Source organism: Thunnus maccoyii, chromosome 3 (genome assembly GCF_910596095.1).
Source record: "Thunnus maccoyii chromosome 3, fThuMac1.1, whole genome shotgun sequence".
Taxonomy (NCBI): Eukaryota; Metazoa; Chordata; class Actinopteri; order Scombriformes; family Scombridae; genus Thunnus; species Thunnus maccoyii.
The window spans coordinates 22,130,929-22,143,661 of record NC_056535.1 but is presented as its reverse complement, the minus strand read 5'-3'; the positions used below and the strand labels follow the sequence as shown (position 1 = coordinate 22,143,661).

At 37.8% G+C, this 12,733-nt stretch overlaps 2 protein-coding genes across 5 annotated transcripts in view; both read right to left on the bottom strand.

The window, feature by feature from the left end:
* Positions 1-4,487: 4,487 nt before the first annotated feature.
* npffl (neuropeptide FF-amide peptide precursor like) lies at positions 4,488-6,967 on the bottom strand. The gene is made up of 3 exons (XM_042407385.1): positions 6,520-6,967; positions 5,558-5,673; positions 4,488-4,853 (listed from the first exon to the last, which is right to left on the bottom strand). The coding sequence occupies exons 1-3, from the start codon at positions 6,667-6,669 to the stop codon at positions 4,733-4,735; spliced, it is 387 nt and encodes a 128-aa protein (XP_042263319.1). The 5' UTR covers positions 6,670-6,967; the 3' UTR covers positions 4,488-4,732.
* Positions 6,968-10,276: 3,309 nt separating this feature from the next.
* Positions 10,277-12,733, bottom strand: part of itga7 (integrin, alpha 7) — a 47,364-nt gene continuing 44,907 nt past the window's right edge. For 2 of the 4 annotated variants that reach the window (XM_042406098.1, XM_042406099.1), the window contains exon 25: positions 10,277-12,663. In XM_042406098.1, coding sequence (XP_042262032.1) covers positions 12,508-12,663 — 156 coding nt within the window. In that variant the 3' untranslated portion in view covers positions 10,277-12,507. The remainder of the gene's footprint in view (positions 12,664-12,733) is intronic. The other 2 variants (XM_042406100.1, XM_042406101.1) reach the window with 1 other exon arrangement.

Sequence of the window (12,733 nt, the reverse complement as noted above, 5' to 3'; positions counted from 1 at the left end):
AATATCACTCTGGGTCTGCAGCCAGGAGATGAGCAGACCACGCTGTGAAATAAAGGAACAGAAGCAGATATAATGTCAATAACACACGCTATGAACGTGCAGCACAAGAAAACGGTAGAAATACACACCTTACATTTGCTGGGAGGCCAGATCATGAAGAAACACAGCAAACACACCAGTAACGCCAAACTGTGCAAATGCCAGCAGTCACAGAAATCAGGCTCCAGAAAGAGGCAGAAAAGTCCATCCAAGGAACAGTCACGTGCCCGGTGACAGTTTAGTGGGCCGGAAGAAAGGAAAAGAACCTAATCTGTCACACTCTTACATCTTCATTTATTTGAATGTATTTGCACCAGATGGTTTGTTACACAGAACCATCTGAGAAGTCGTCCTTGGAAACTGTTTAGAAATATGCCAATACTTGGCAGGTGATTGGATGAACCATCTCTTTATCACCGTCTATCACTGCCTTACCTTGCGAAGCAGCTGAATTCGCGAGATCACAAGATCACCTAAAAATCCTCATAGGATGCTAATTGGTCTGAACCACCGGTGGTTCAGACAAATTAGTACAATTTGAAGCCTAACAAGATGGATTCTTGCAATGATCTCATGATGTCATGATCTCATAAATCCAGCTGCTTCGCAAGGTAATGTTTTTATTGCACCATTGCCTATTGCATCAACTTTTCCACCTCATCCAAGCATAAAAACATTTTTTAAGATATTTCAACTTTTTTCAAATTACCAGTATTTCCACATTAAAAGGAGGGGGGGGGGGGGGGGATGGAAATCCACCTAGTGCTGTATCATCTTTGACTTTGCTAATAGCTGCCTTTACTCTGTGGGTATGAATAGAAAACAGTGGATGTCTTGAAATTTGGAAAAAAAAAACTCTCTGCAAACCTGAATACGTGACAGGTCTGTCAGAGGAGAGCACAACTTGAATACAAATTAGAAAAACTCCTGCACACTGTTTTGCTTACTGCTGGAATATTTAATAATTTATGATGTTCCAGTCTATGTGACCTTCATCAGGTACAGTATATGATGGTGTCCCTTAAGGATCAATATTAAGCCCACTGCTATTTACTCCATACATAAATGACATTTATTAACTCAGCAATGTAACATCCTTATACAATCTACCATATTTACAAAATGGTTAGCTGTAAAATGTAAAATACACTTAATCTGAGTAAATTAGTTCAAACAAGTAAAATCACAGATGTGTTCACATGCCTGTGATTTACAGTAAACATTACACTGTATATAATTTAGAATTAAATCTCTTGTGTTATTAGAAAATCATTCAACCGCAGCTCTTTGTTGTCATGCAGGAGAGCACAGCTCTGCAAACAAACCTTGAAAGTCACATTGCCCTATCTTTTTTAAATAAGATCCTTCTCTCACCCTGTAGCCATTAAAGCCTGTTGTGTGTGACAAATTGTGCTGTATCATGGCCACGGTCAGTAACGACTGAGACCTCCCCCTCCTCTGTTATAGATGGCTGACTTCCAAGATGATGACCATGAGGGAAAGTGGGAGTGAGGGGTCGGGGAAAGGTCAGCAAGCCATAGATAGATAAGGACAAGATTATTATCAGAGACATAACTGCACTCATACTTTTTTGTTGTGAATTTGCAGTACATTATACAAAGGTTGGACACAAAGCTATCTCGATATCTACCTCTCTCCCTCTCTGTATCAGCTGTCTCTGTCTCTTTTTCTCTCTCTCTGTCTGTTATAATTGCTGCACACATACTTTTTGCCTGAGCCCCCTGCAGACTCATGAAATTCAAATGAGTTGAGTCTTTCTTTGCTGATCAGAGGCCACAGCTGTGCAGACAGCAGCACCCACACCCAGATCAATCGTTTGGTCTCAACAACTTTGTTACCTTATGTTTATTTCTCATATATCATAGCCATGCCCTTGTTGTACTTTAAATGGTTTGTTTTTACTGTGCACCTTCAATATTGCACACTCAGACATCCAGGTGGCGGATTGCTCTTTGGCATTTTTAGCTGACAGCTTCTTTCTCTCTCCATCTAAAAATGATTACTGGAGTTTACATCGTCTTCAGTGAGACAGGTGAGGTAGGCAGGTTAGGTAGAGCAGTGTGCCTTTTTGTTTTGAGTTTTTTGTGTATGAGTGTGTATTGTATCACAGTGTTTTCTGAATCGTCATATCAAGCTAGGCTTTATATGACCATTCAGAAAACAAGGTGAGCAACAGGTCTTGAGGTGATACAATGTTCAAGCTAGTTTATTTAAAAGTACTTTATAGTACTATTCCCATGAACTTTGAATAATAATAATAATAATGATATTATTATTATCATCATTATCATTATTATTATTATTATTATTATTATTATTATTATTATTATTATTATTATTATTATTATTATTATTATTATTATTATTATTATAAATTTTCTTTATATGGCACCTTTCCTAACAATTTTACAAAGTGCTTCACATAAAGATAAAATACAATAGTGAGATGGTGGTTTGCTGAAATATATTACAGCGTTAGGTACATTGATGATGTAAGAGAGAGAACTAGAAAAAATGTACTCTCCCTGTTCCACACATGTTGCAACAATGCACCTGAATGCAACCATAAATGGTCAGAAAAACAATCCAAAAACAGACGTAGGTTAGCTGTGACCAAAGTGAAAATCGAGAGGCCATCTGTTGATAGTCTCCAATCAGCACTAATTATTCTTCACTGTTTCTACTGGGCTCATAAAGAGGAATGGGAGGTCAGGCTAATAAAAGACTCTTCCTAAGAGGGACTGACGTCCTTTCCTTCCCAATAATTGGCTGCAGAAACCATGACAGCTTAGAGTAATTGCATGTTGCTGTGTTTTAATTGGTGCTGAAGCTTATTGCACGCTGCTTCCCCAGGTGGCCTATAAATCTACCACACACAGAACCAAACAGCCATTACTGGTCTGTGGAAGAGAGCTGTGCATCACTTTACATTAAACAGATGATGGCTAAAACAGTTTCCATCCACATCCCATGAAACCCAATCCAAGTAATTAATTGCTCTGTGATGTTTTTTCACAACTAAACATATTATCTTTCATAATGTATCACAGTAAACATCTTTTTGTGTGTGTTCTTATCTGAGTTTACATTCCTCTGATGTCTGAGCGAGACAGTTAAGACAAATTTAATCTAGTGGAAAAACGACTGAGGTAATTATGTGCTTGTGTGTGGTCCAGCAGATGTTAGTGACTGGATGCTGGTTGCTGTAGAAATTGTTTGCAAAAAGAGTTTTGATGATAATACAAATACAAATAAAGCACAATGCCACAAACTTATCAGCTGGTGAAAATTATATTACAAACAATCTCAGCAGCTGTTGTGATGCCATAAAAGTTGTCCAACAAGCTAAAATTGTCCAAAAAGCTAAGATGTCCCTATCAAAACCCTAAACAAAACAGACAATAGATACTGTCGCTGACAAGCAATGACTCTGAGACCAACAACATCACAATAAATTTCATGATGTCAGTAATAATTGTAAACTGATATTATTATTTGAATTAGTGCTGAAACAACTTGATTTGTCAGTAAATAAATCGACAGACTATATTTATAGCCAACAATACAAATTCCAAATATTACAGCTTGTCAAATATAAGGATTTGCAACTTTTCTACTTTGAAAAAAAAAAAAAATCAAATTGAATATGTCAACACATTTGAAGATGTCACCTTGGCTCTTGAGAACTTGTGATGGTCATTTTTCATTATTTCATAAACGAATTGATTAATTGATCGACTGAAAAAATAACCAACAGATCAATTGACAAAGAAAATAATAGTTAGTTATGGCTTTAGTCTGGATTTTGTAATTATTAAAAAATGTAATTTAATTCAAATATGGCCCCTGCGGATATCAAAGCCCAGACATAAACTAAGAAGAGATTGCATACGATTTTAGGGCTACAACTAACAATTATTATCAATTAATCTGCTGGTCATTTTCTTGATTAATCAATTAATTGTTTGGTTAATTGTTTGGTGAAAAATATATATCACGTTTTTCCAGAGTCCAAGATGACATCTTCAAATGTCTTGTTTTGTCTGACCAAATCCTCACAAAGGAATAGCTGGAATTACAGAAAAATTGTCATTTTTGCTTAGAAAATGACAGAAACTATGATTCGATTATAGCTGCCAACTGACTAATAGATTAATCGACTAATTGCTGTAGCTCTATATTATTTCAACATCTGTATTTTTAATATACATTATTGTATGTACTGGTAACACCCTAAATGACTGTAATTTTGATCATTTTACATTAACCATAATAAACACACACATGAATTTAGCTTTTCCAAGTTCAAAGCTCTTTTATTATTTGACCAGAAAACAGAAAAATAACAAAATATTTGTAGCAATCAATTTACAGCATTTGATCTTAAATAACATTACAGTTAGGACACATAAGGTCTGCTCAGGAAACCTTAATAGGGACCAGTCAACATGCTTTGCGGTGTTGGAAATCAGAAAAAAAAGTAGAATGAAGCTTGTGTCATCTTCAATGAAACATCGGTTGGCAAGTAAGGCCTAATGGGCCGGAAAAATACTGAAAAGAACGGGAGAGTTTTAATATAATTCTCATTTATTCATTCAAATTTAGTCTCTCCACATTCTCCGTGCTGCTCGGCCTTGTGCCAGGACAGTGATGTGTGGATCTGCTTGCCAGACTATTTTTTGCCAAATCTCTGGGGCACAGCCATACTCCAGATCTGACCGGGGGCAGCCTCCCAATCGCGGGAATGTATCTGATCCTCTGAAACTACCTCCCCTCTGGAGCCGCGGCCAAACCTGCGAAAGAGGAGAAACAGGAACTGTTGTAATTCAAAATAACATATGGTTCAAATGAAAGACTTTGTTATACATTTTATGTCATGGACCTAAGTGAGGGCAACAACAAAAAAACTGCTTTTTATGAAAGATAAACATAGACAGATATAAGCCACGAGCTGAAAATACAAAATAAACATTCTAGTCTATTTTGTTGTATTTGTCTTAAACTGATCTAAGTAGGAGTTACTGTTATGTAGAAGGTAGGTTAAAGGTAAAATAAAACTGCAGGCAACAGTTTTAGTGTAATTTCAGATCAAAAACATGATCTAATCTTTGCCATAAGAGGGGCGGTTGGCTCTTGAGCCACTTTCACTAATGGATATCAAGTACATCATGTTTAAAAATGGAACATATGGTACTTTGGGTCATTTTAAAATTCAAATACGGAGTTGCAAATGGGAAAATGGATTTTCATTTTATTTGCCTGGCTCTTGCAACACACTGATTCTGTCAGGTGCCAGAACACATTTAGAGTCATGTATGTTGTTGTGGTTGTTTAACTCCCCCATTTATTGTCACATTTTGCTGCAGTGGAATATATGTTTTCAATGCAGTACTGCTACAGTATACAGTAGGTTGAAATCATATAGTTTTAAAATGACCGATTTTGCTGTGTTTTTATGCATGTGAGTGATAAAAACATGCTCTGTAATTGCACTGACCTCTGTGGCTGATGGAGGACAGAGTTTCTGGTTTCTCTCGGAGATCCGAACAGCAGAGCTCTCAGCACTGAGGCGAGCAGACGGTCATCAATGCTGTTATCTGTGTTTTCACTCTCCTGGACACACCAGTGTACACACACACACACACACACACACACACACACACACCCAAACAAATGCAAAACCCGGTGTCAAAAAGCTTGTTTCTGTATTCTCCACAAATACATCTTGGGAACATCAAGAGTCTTTATTGCATTCAATTTCGGGTTGCAACACAAACCCTGTGGGTGTTAACTCCAGCCAGTCTGCCCCGCTGTGGCAAGGGACCTTGAAATGTAGATATCAGTGTACAAAGGCAAAGAAATGTCCCTCATGCTCACCTAGATTCCCATCCAACCTTATCTTTATGCAAAATAAAACCCAGATCTTTCTGTCTCTGCACACCGCAATGGAGGAACGTTATATTTGATGTTGATATATGTGATCTGAATCCTCATCCTTTGTCAGACTCTCTGTCTTGTTCTGACTTGTCTGTTGACCCCGGAATATATTACAGTGCATTACACGCTGTTACATGGAGAGGAACACTATCTGAAATCTAAACGGGTTGTGTCAGTAAGTTTGTCTCGCTTGATAAAAGGCTAAAATCCCATTTACATACTGTGTCACATGGAGTGACAGACTTCTCTGAAAATGGTCGCGTGACTGGTTGTGCACAGAATGTTTCATTCAGTCCAATGTGACAGACAGTCCGTATTCAAATCCTGCCTAGATACAGATAGTATAATAACACAGAACCATGTGCCTAGGATATGTTGCATGCATTCTATGTAACATTAGTTATATGGAAGAAAACAAATGTAAATGCTATTATTTTAATGGTATATGTGTATGCCACATCTCCAGCAAGAGTATTTCAATTAAAAATTCATTTCAAGTTTGTGAGTGGTTTGTTGTCTCACCAGCCCCAGCAGGCGGTCGGCCATGTTCTCCTCTGAGCTGCCTGGCAGGATGTCATTTTTGTCCAGACCGCCTTGGATGTGAAGAGCCTGACTGACGCCAGCCAGAGCCATAACCAGAGCCAGAAGAGTCACCATTGCAGCTGTGTCCATGGTCTCAGGCTGGAGAGGAGGTCAGATGAATGTTGATGACAAAGGAGGAGGAAGAAGAAGATGTCGGCTGTCCGATTACACCTGTTGACTGCAAAGGCTCCGGGAGAATAGAAGAAGGATTCGTCCTGGTCAGGGTTAAGTGTCCTCTTTATGCTGTGTCCTGGCTAACTTCAGTGGTGGTGACATCCTAGCCGGGTCTTATATACACCTTGCAGTCAATGGCTGTGAAACCCCAGGAGAGGTGGAGAAAGATGCAACTGTACAAAGGGGAACAGGGGACAGGATGGAGGAAGTGCCAGCCCTAATATGAGACTTAACCAGCTCCATTTAGCGGGATCAGGGCATTAGTGATGACTGAGTGCGAGAGTGCGTTATTATGTGGCCCTCAGGGTAGTGCAACACAACTCTCCCAGTTATTAAACAGATAAATCCCTGCAAATGGACTCTGATCCACTAGTCCCTGTTGTCCGCTGGTCCACACTGAAAACACTCATTACCCACTTAATCATGCCCCAATATGAAACAGAACTTTGATATTATGATCTTAGACAACAACGATGTGTTGTAAGGCTGAGATCAACAGAGACACAACAGAAACAAAAGAATTACATTAACAATGAACAAAAGAGTGACACACTGACTGCTAATTCATTTTTTAAATATTTTGCAATATAACCATAACACAATCAAATATAACACAAGGTTTGCAATAAAGTTACTGATTTATTCATCGGCGAAGGATCAATTTCAGACTTTGTATCTTAATGGTGACACTTTAATGTCTGATAAATGATCTTTCATTTCATTTTAGGGAGAATTTTGTAAGTGTAGACAGAATTTTTCAAGACTACGTCCAAGATAATTTGGTAAGTTGGGTATTTTTCTTATTTTAAGCATCATTATCCAGAACAAACAAATGTTTAACCTAAAGAAATAGGTGCACATAGGCACATAAGTTTTCACCATATGCTTATTGGCATGAATGTCAAGCAATAGTAACATTATACGTCATCAAAACCTTTGCTTACACAGTGGGAGGTGGGATTTCATTCAGTAACATGCTGATAAAGGGATTTCAGAAAGCAGCTCCTCCCAAAGGAACCAGTGTCTTAGAACAAAACCCTTCATTTGTTAAATGTCAGCTTCTTTCATTTTGTTCATTTCAAACGAGGACTACTTTAAGCTTGATTTGTGAGACTGACTCTTGCTTTATTAGTGCCATATGTGTTCACTTTGTTTCTGTCTTTGCCTCACTGTATGCATGGGCAGTGTGTGTGTGTGTGTGTGTGGGTATGACTTAAATCACTTTCAGGGACACACACCAGACTTAAGACCAGTTGACTGGGGATGGCTTGTGCAATTGGGGACAAAAGCCATGTCTCCAATTGGTAAAACATTGATTTTTGGGACAGTGGTACAGGTTAGGGTTAGGTTAGGGTTAGGGTAGGGGTTAGGTTTAGGCAAATAGTGGTCAAGGTTAGAGTTAGGGTAAGTCTCCAAGCAATGAATGTAAGTCTACATAAATACCCCAAAAGTGACTTAAGTAAACCTGTGTGTGTGTGTGTGTGTGTGTGTGTGTGTGTGTGTGTGTGTGTGTGTGTGTGTGTGTGTGTGTGTGTGTGCAATAATTAGTCACTTCCCCAATACTGGATGAGACATCAACAGATTTGGCTCATCAAAGTGCCTAATGGGTGACAATCCGCTTAAATTGCAATACACACACACACACACACACACACACACATGCACACGCACACACACATACACACACACAAACATGCAGACACAGTCAGACTGTCCCTGTTTAATTACCATGGCAACCAGGATGACATCTGCAGGATTCTGAGGGGAATTAGTTTTCATTACTATAATAAGATCATAAGCTTTTGGATTAGAGAAAAATCTAATTCACTCACTCTGACATGAAAATTAAAAAGTAGCATTTATGTTTAGTCTGTGCTGTTTTGCTTAAGATAAAGTTATTTTTAAACAGAAATAAAATGACATTATAAGCGTCATAATTAGCTACTACTTGACATTTAGTGTAAATGGTCACCTTGAGCAGTAAGTCTTCACTAGTTCAGATCTGATCAAATGTACAATAAATCAAATCAAACACTTTCAGTTACTGGAACTAAATCCACATCCTCCTTTGCAGGCATCACTTTAAATATGTCCTTTCTTCGTGTTAAAGGAATGGTTGATCTTTTTGGGAAACAAGCTTATTCGTTTTCTTGCCGAGAGTTAGATGAGAAGGTCAATCTCACTCTCATGTCCGTAGCTACAGTAAACAGGAAGTGAGAGTCAGCAGCCAGTTAGCTGAGCATAACGTAATAGTGACATGAGTCTTCTCATCTAACTCTAGGCAAATAAGTAAATAAGCAAATTTCCCAAAATGTTAGTCTATTCCTTTAGCAGTTGCATTATATAATGCAATTTTTTTTAAATGTATTTGACTCTTCTTGCTGAGGGATCTGAAATTAACAGTTACTTCCTTTGTTTGGTCACAAAGTCTCATTATGTTTTCCTGAGAAAGCATCATAACATTAAGGTAGTCAGATATATAGTTGTATTTGAAATTGTGAATATTGCCCACCTTTACCTGCCTGTATGAGAATCTGAATATAAAACTGAATGAGCTCAAATTGTGTCTTCCAACATAAGCTGGGGGCTACAAAGAGAGAGGGAGAAGGTCATGTATTTGTCATGTATGCACTATGTTGAAAAGTGTTCCTTATATTTTGCTTCCCTCATGTATATTTATGGGGTAGACAAAATGTTAGGAACACCATTCAATATAATGCACTCCAGTACACCATCACCACCCACTACGACCTCAGTAATAAACATAAAGTAGCAGAATTATCACTTTTCTGACAATGTCAACAAAAACTGAAAATGTATAAGCTTCGTAAATGCAGAGGTTATGGCAGAGTTATGTGCTGGATTGCATTAGATCGCACAGGTGTTCCTAATGAAGTGGCCAGTGAGTGTATATATATATATATATATATATATATATATATAATCTTTTTTTAGTCTGCTGAAGTCAAACACACCTCTCTCACACCTCCCGCTGGTTCAGCTGTACGTAGCTGCCAGGATTTCAACTGGAGCGTGACCAATTGACCATGACCAATTAAATCACCTCTCTGCTGGTTGCCAGTTAGAACAGGAAATGATTTGCAGGTATAAAGCTCACGTCAGTCTGACCCTGAGTTATATATAGCTGACCTTTTTAGTTTTTATGAGCCAGAGCACAGGTTGAGATCCCAGACTGTGCCCTGATGATGATTTTAACCATTTGTTACTTTTTCATTTTAGTTACACACATACAGTCGTGTTTCTATCACATTACAATGACTGTCATTAATTTCCTGGAGACGTAACCCTAACCCTAACCTTACCCTGAACTTAAACCAGGTCTTCACCCTTAAATTTAATGACTTATGTTATGTGGACTTGTTTTTTGTTCCCAAAAGGGAAGCAAGTCCACACAATGTGATTGTGTAAACACCATAACATGAGTAATAAGTAAGTAAGTAAGTAAGTACACACACAAATTTTACATATTGTATTCCATAGAAATAAAATGAAATGCCTTTATTTCTTTATCAAGAGAATGTACATTTAAAAAGCAAACACTTTATTAAAGCACTTTAATTTATTTACCACTAGTCTCTGTCCTTGTGGGGTAATATGTATCTCTTCATGATGATAGATACACTATACACTCAAGGTCACAGGCAACATTTTCATGGAAATTAGGAATAAAATAATGCAAATTTATTCCATAAAACCACTGTTATCATCTTGTAATTTCGTTTTTGTTTTTTTTATACTTATAAAGGGCGATATTTACATACTGCATCACTGTTAAATTATCTTGTGTATCACATAGGCAGTTGCTGTTTTTACAAAAAAAATTCTGAACAGTCCTGCAGTATTTCAGTTTTTAGAGTTTTGTCTCCCTCTAGTTTCCTCTGAGTGAAGTGCAGGTTTAAGAAATAAAAATGACTGTGGGCTCACTGATTACTGGCCACTGAAAACTGACACAATTTAAGTTATCTGATGGGTTTTATTTTGTTTCCTTTTATTTTATTTACAATGTTAAAACAGTGCAGCCAAACAAAAAATAAATAAAACACTGAATCATGACAATGAAAAAGAGGGGAACGTCAGAACAGCAACAAGAGCTTCATGCAGCTAATACAAGATTGTCCAGCAATACCTAAAAAAAACAAGCTGACTCTTCATGCTTTACAGCCACTTCATAGACCCCAATTACATTTAAAAAAAAAAAAAAAGTTTGTCTGGCTCCTTGCCAACATATTCTGATCTTCTAAAAATCTCCTTTCCTGTCATGATGTTGTTTCAGTGTTGAAGGGATGAATGTTTTTCCACAAATTTCCACCAGATGCTTCAGGGCAGCATGATCTAATTTGCAAGTTGTCTTGTGTTCAGTAGCTCACAATCTGCTGCTGCACTTGTATGCATAAGGCACTTAAATGCAATTAGAAATGTCAGTGTTGAAAATAATGTACAATCTGTCCGATAATGATAATGTACATTATCAGGAACAGTGCGACAAGCAGGTTAACATAATCCGACTAAATGCTTTTAAAACTATAGTATTTATTCAAATGTCATGATGTCTCCTGGTGAATATTTTTACTGTACAACTGAGTAAAAAAAATGCTTGAAAACCTCAAACTTTAGCTGTCTAATCATGTCATATATTGTAATAAAGGTTTTAATTTTAGACACATTTTCATACATGCATTTTTACGAATAATCCTTTTATACACTGGGAAAATGTTGCGCCCTCATGAGCCAGGACATCCATTCAGAAATCAAAGTTTGGTTCTGAAATTTTAAAGACTACATGGACCACATTTTAAATATTGCTTTGCTTTTTCTGACACATTTGGTTTCCATGCGACGACAGTGCCGTGGCCATGGCTGTCATAGGCTGTATTGTGGTTTCCTTGTTCTTATTCAAGTTGGCTCAGGCAATTAACTATTGATGTACAGTACATTTGACTGACATATTGACAAAAAAATTTAAAAAAATATTTTGACACAAACTGAACAGAAGGTATTCCTCTTCTTGAATATGGATTATACAAAATCCATCGACAGCAAGTCCATAAAACAATACATTTAATGTTCATCTTACTTGACTGATATCTTACATACTAACATTTTCCCAATGTTTACCAGTGCTAACTAAAAGAAAACCCCAAAACACCATTCATATAAAAAAAAATGCACCTTTTCATTGCCCATATCAGTCGTCAATCTTACAGTAGTTAAGGCAAAAGTAGTCTTTGTTATGGGCAGTGGCTTCTTCATCAACAATGTCCAGTGTGTCTGTATGCATCTAATATAATATGGTATGTTTGTGCATTCATGCATGTCTTCGAGTGTCTAAATGAGTTGTGTGATCCTCTATTCTCCATTGTCCGTTAAGTCCATGTGAGCATCATTGCTCCTCCTGCAGGCTGTGAAAGATATCGAGCAGCTAGGCTGGTTCTAATATTGTTGTGGGTCTTCAGTATTTACTGTAAAACACTGATATATATATAGATGCTTATTATAAATAGACTATCCAGGGCCAGCCATCAGTGGGCTACAGTATGGGAGAGTATAGATCCAGTCAGTGTAACAGGCCACCAATACGCAAGTACTGACTCAGTATAGTCAGTGTGCACAAGATTTCATGATCTCAGTCTATGTGCACTTTTTTTTTAGTCAGTTAGTTCCAATGCAAAGACAGAATGAGTGCCACACATGGTGATTTGATTTAATTCAGTCAGTCAGTGCCTCAGAGGCCAGTTACGAGGTCCCATCGCTCCAGTGCGTAGCCCATTCCTTTTTATGTACAACTCCTGACTTCTCAGTTTGGAACTGTGGCCGGTCCTCACGAGGGATCTTCACCGCGTGGTGCTGAGGCAATTTGTCTTTGTAGTGGGCCCGTCGGAAGAAGCCACACTGACGGCGCAGGAAGAAGGGAAGCAGGTAGGAGTGCAGATGGAGGGACAGAAAGGAAGGAAAGAACAAA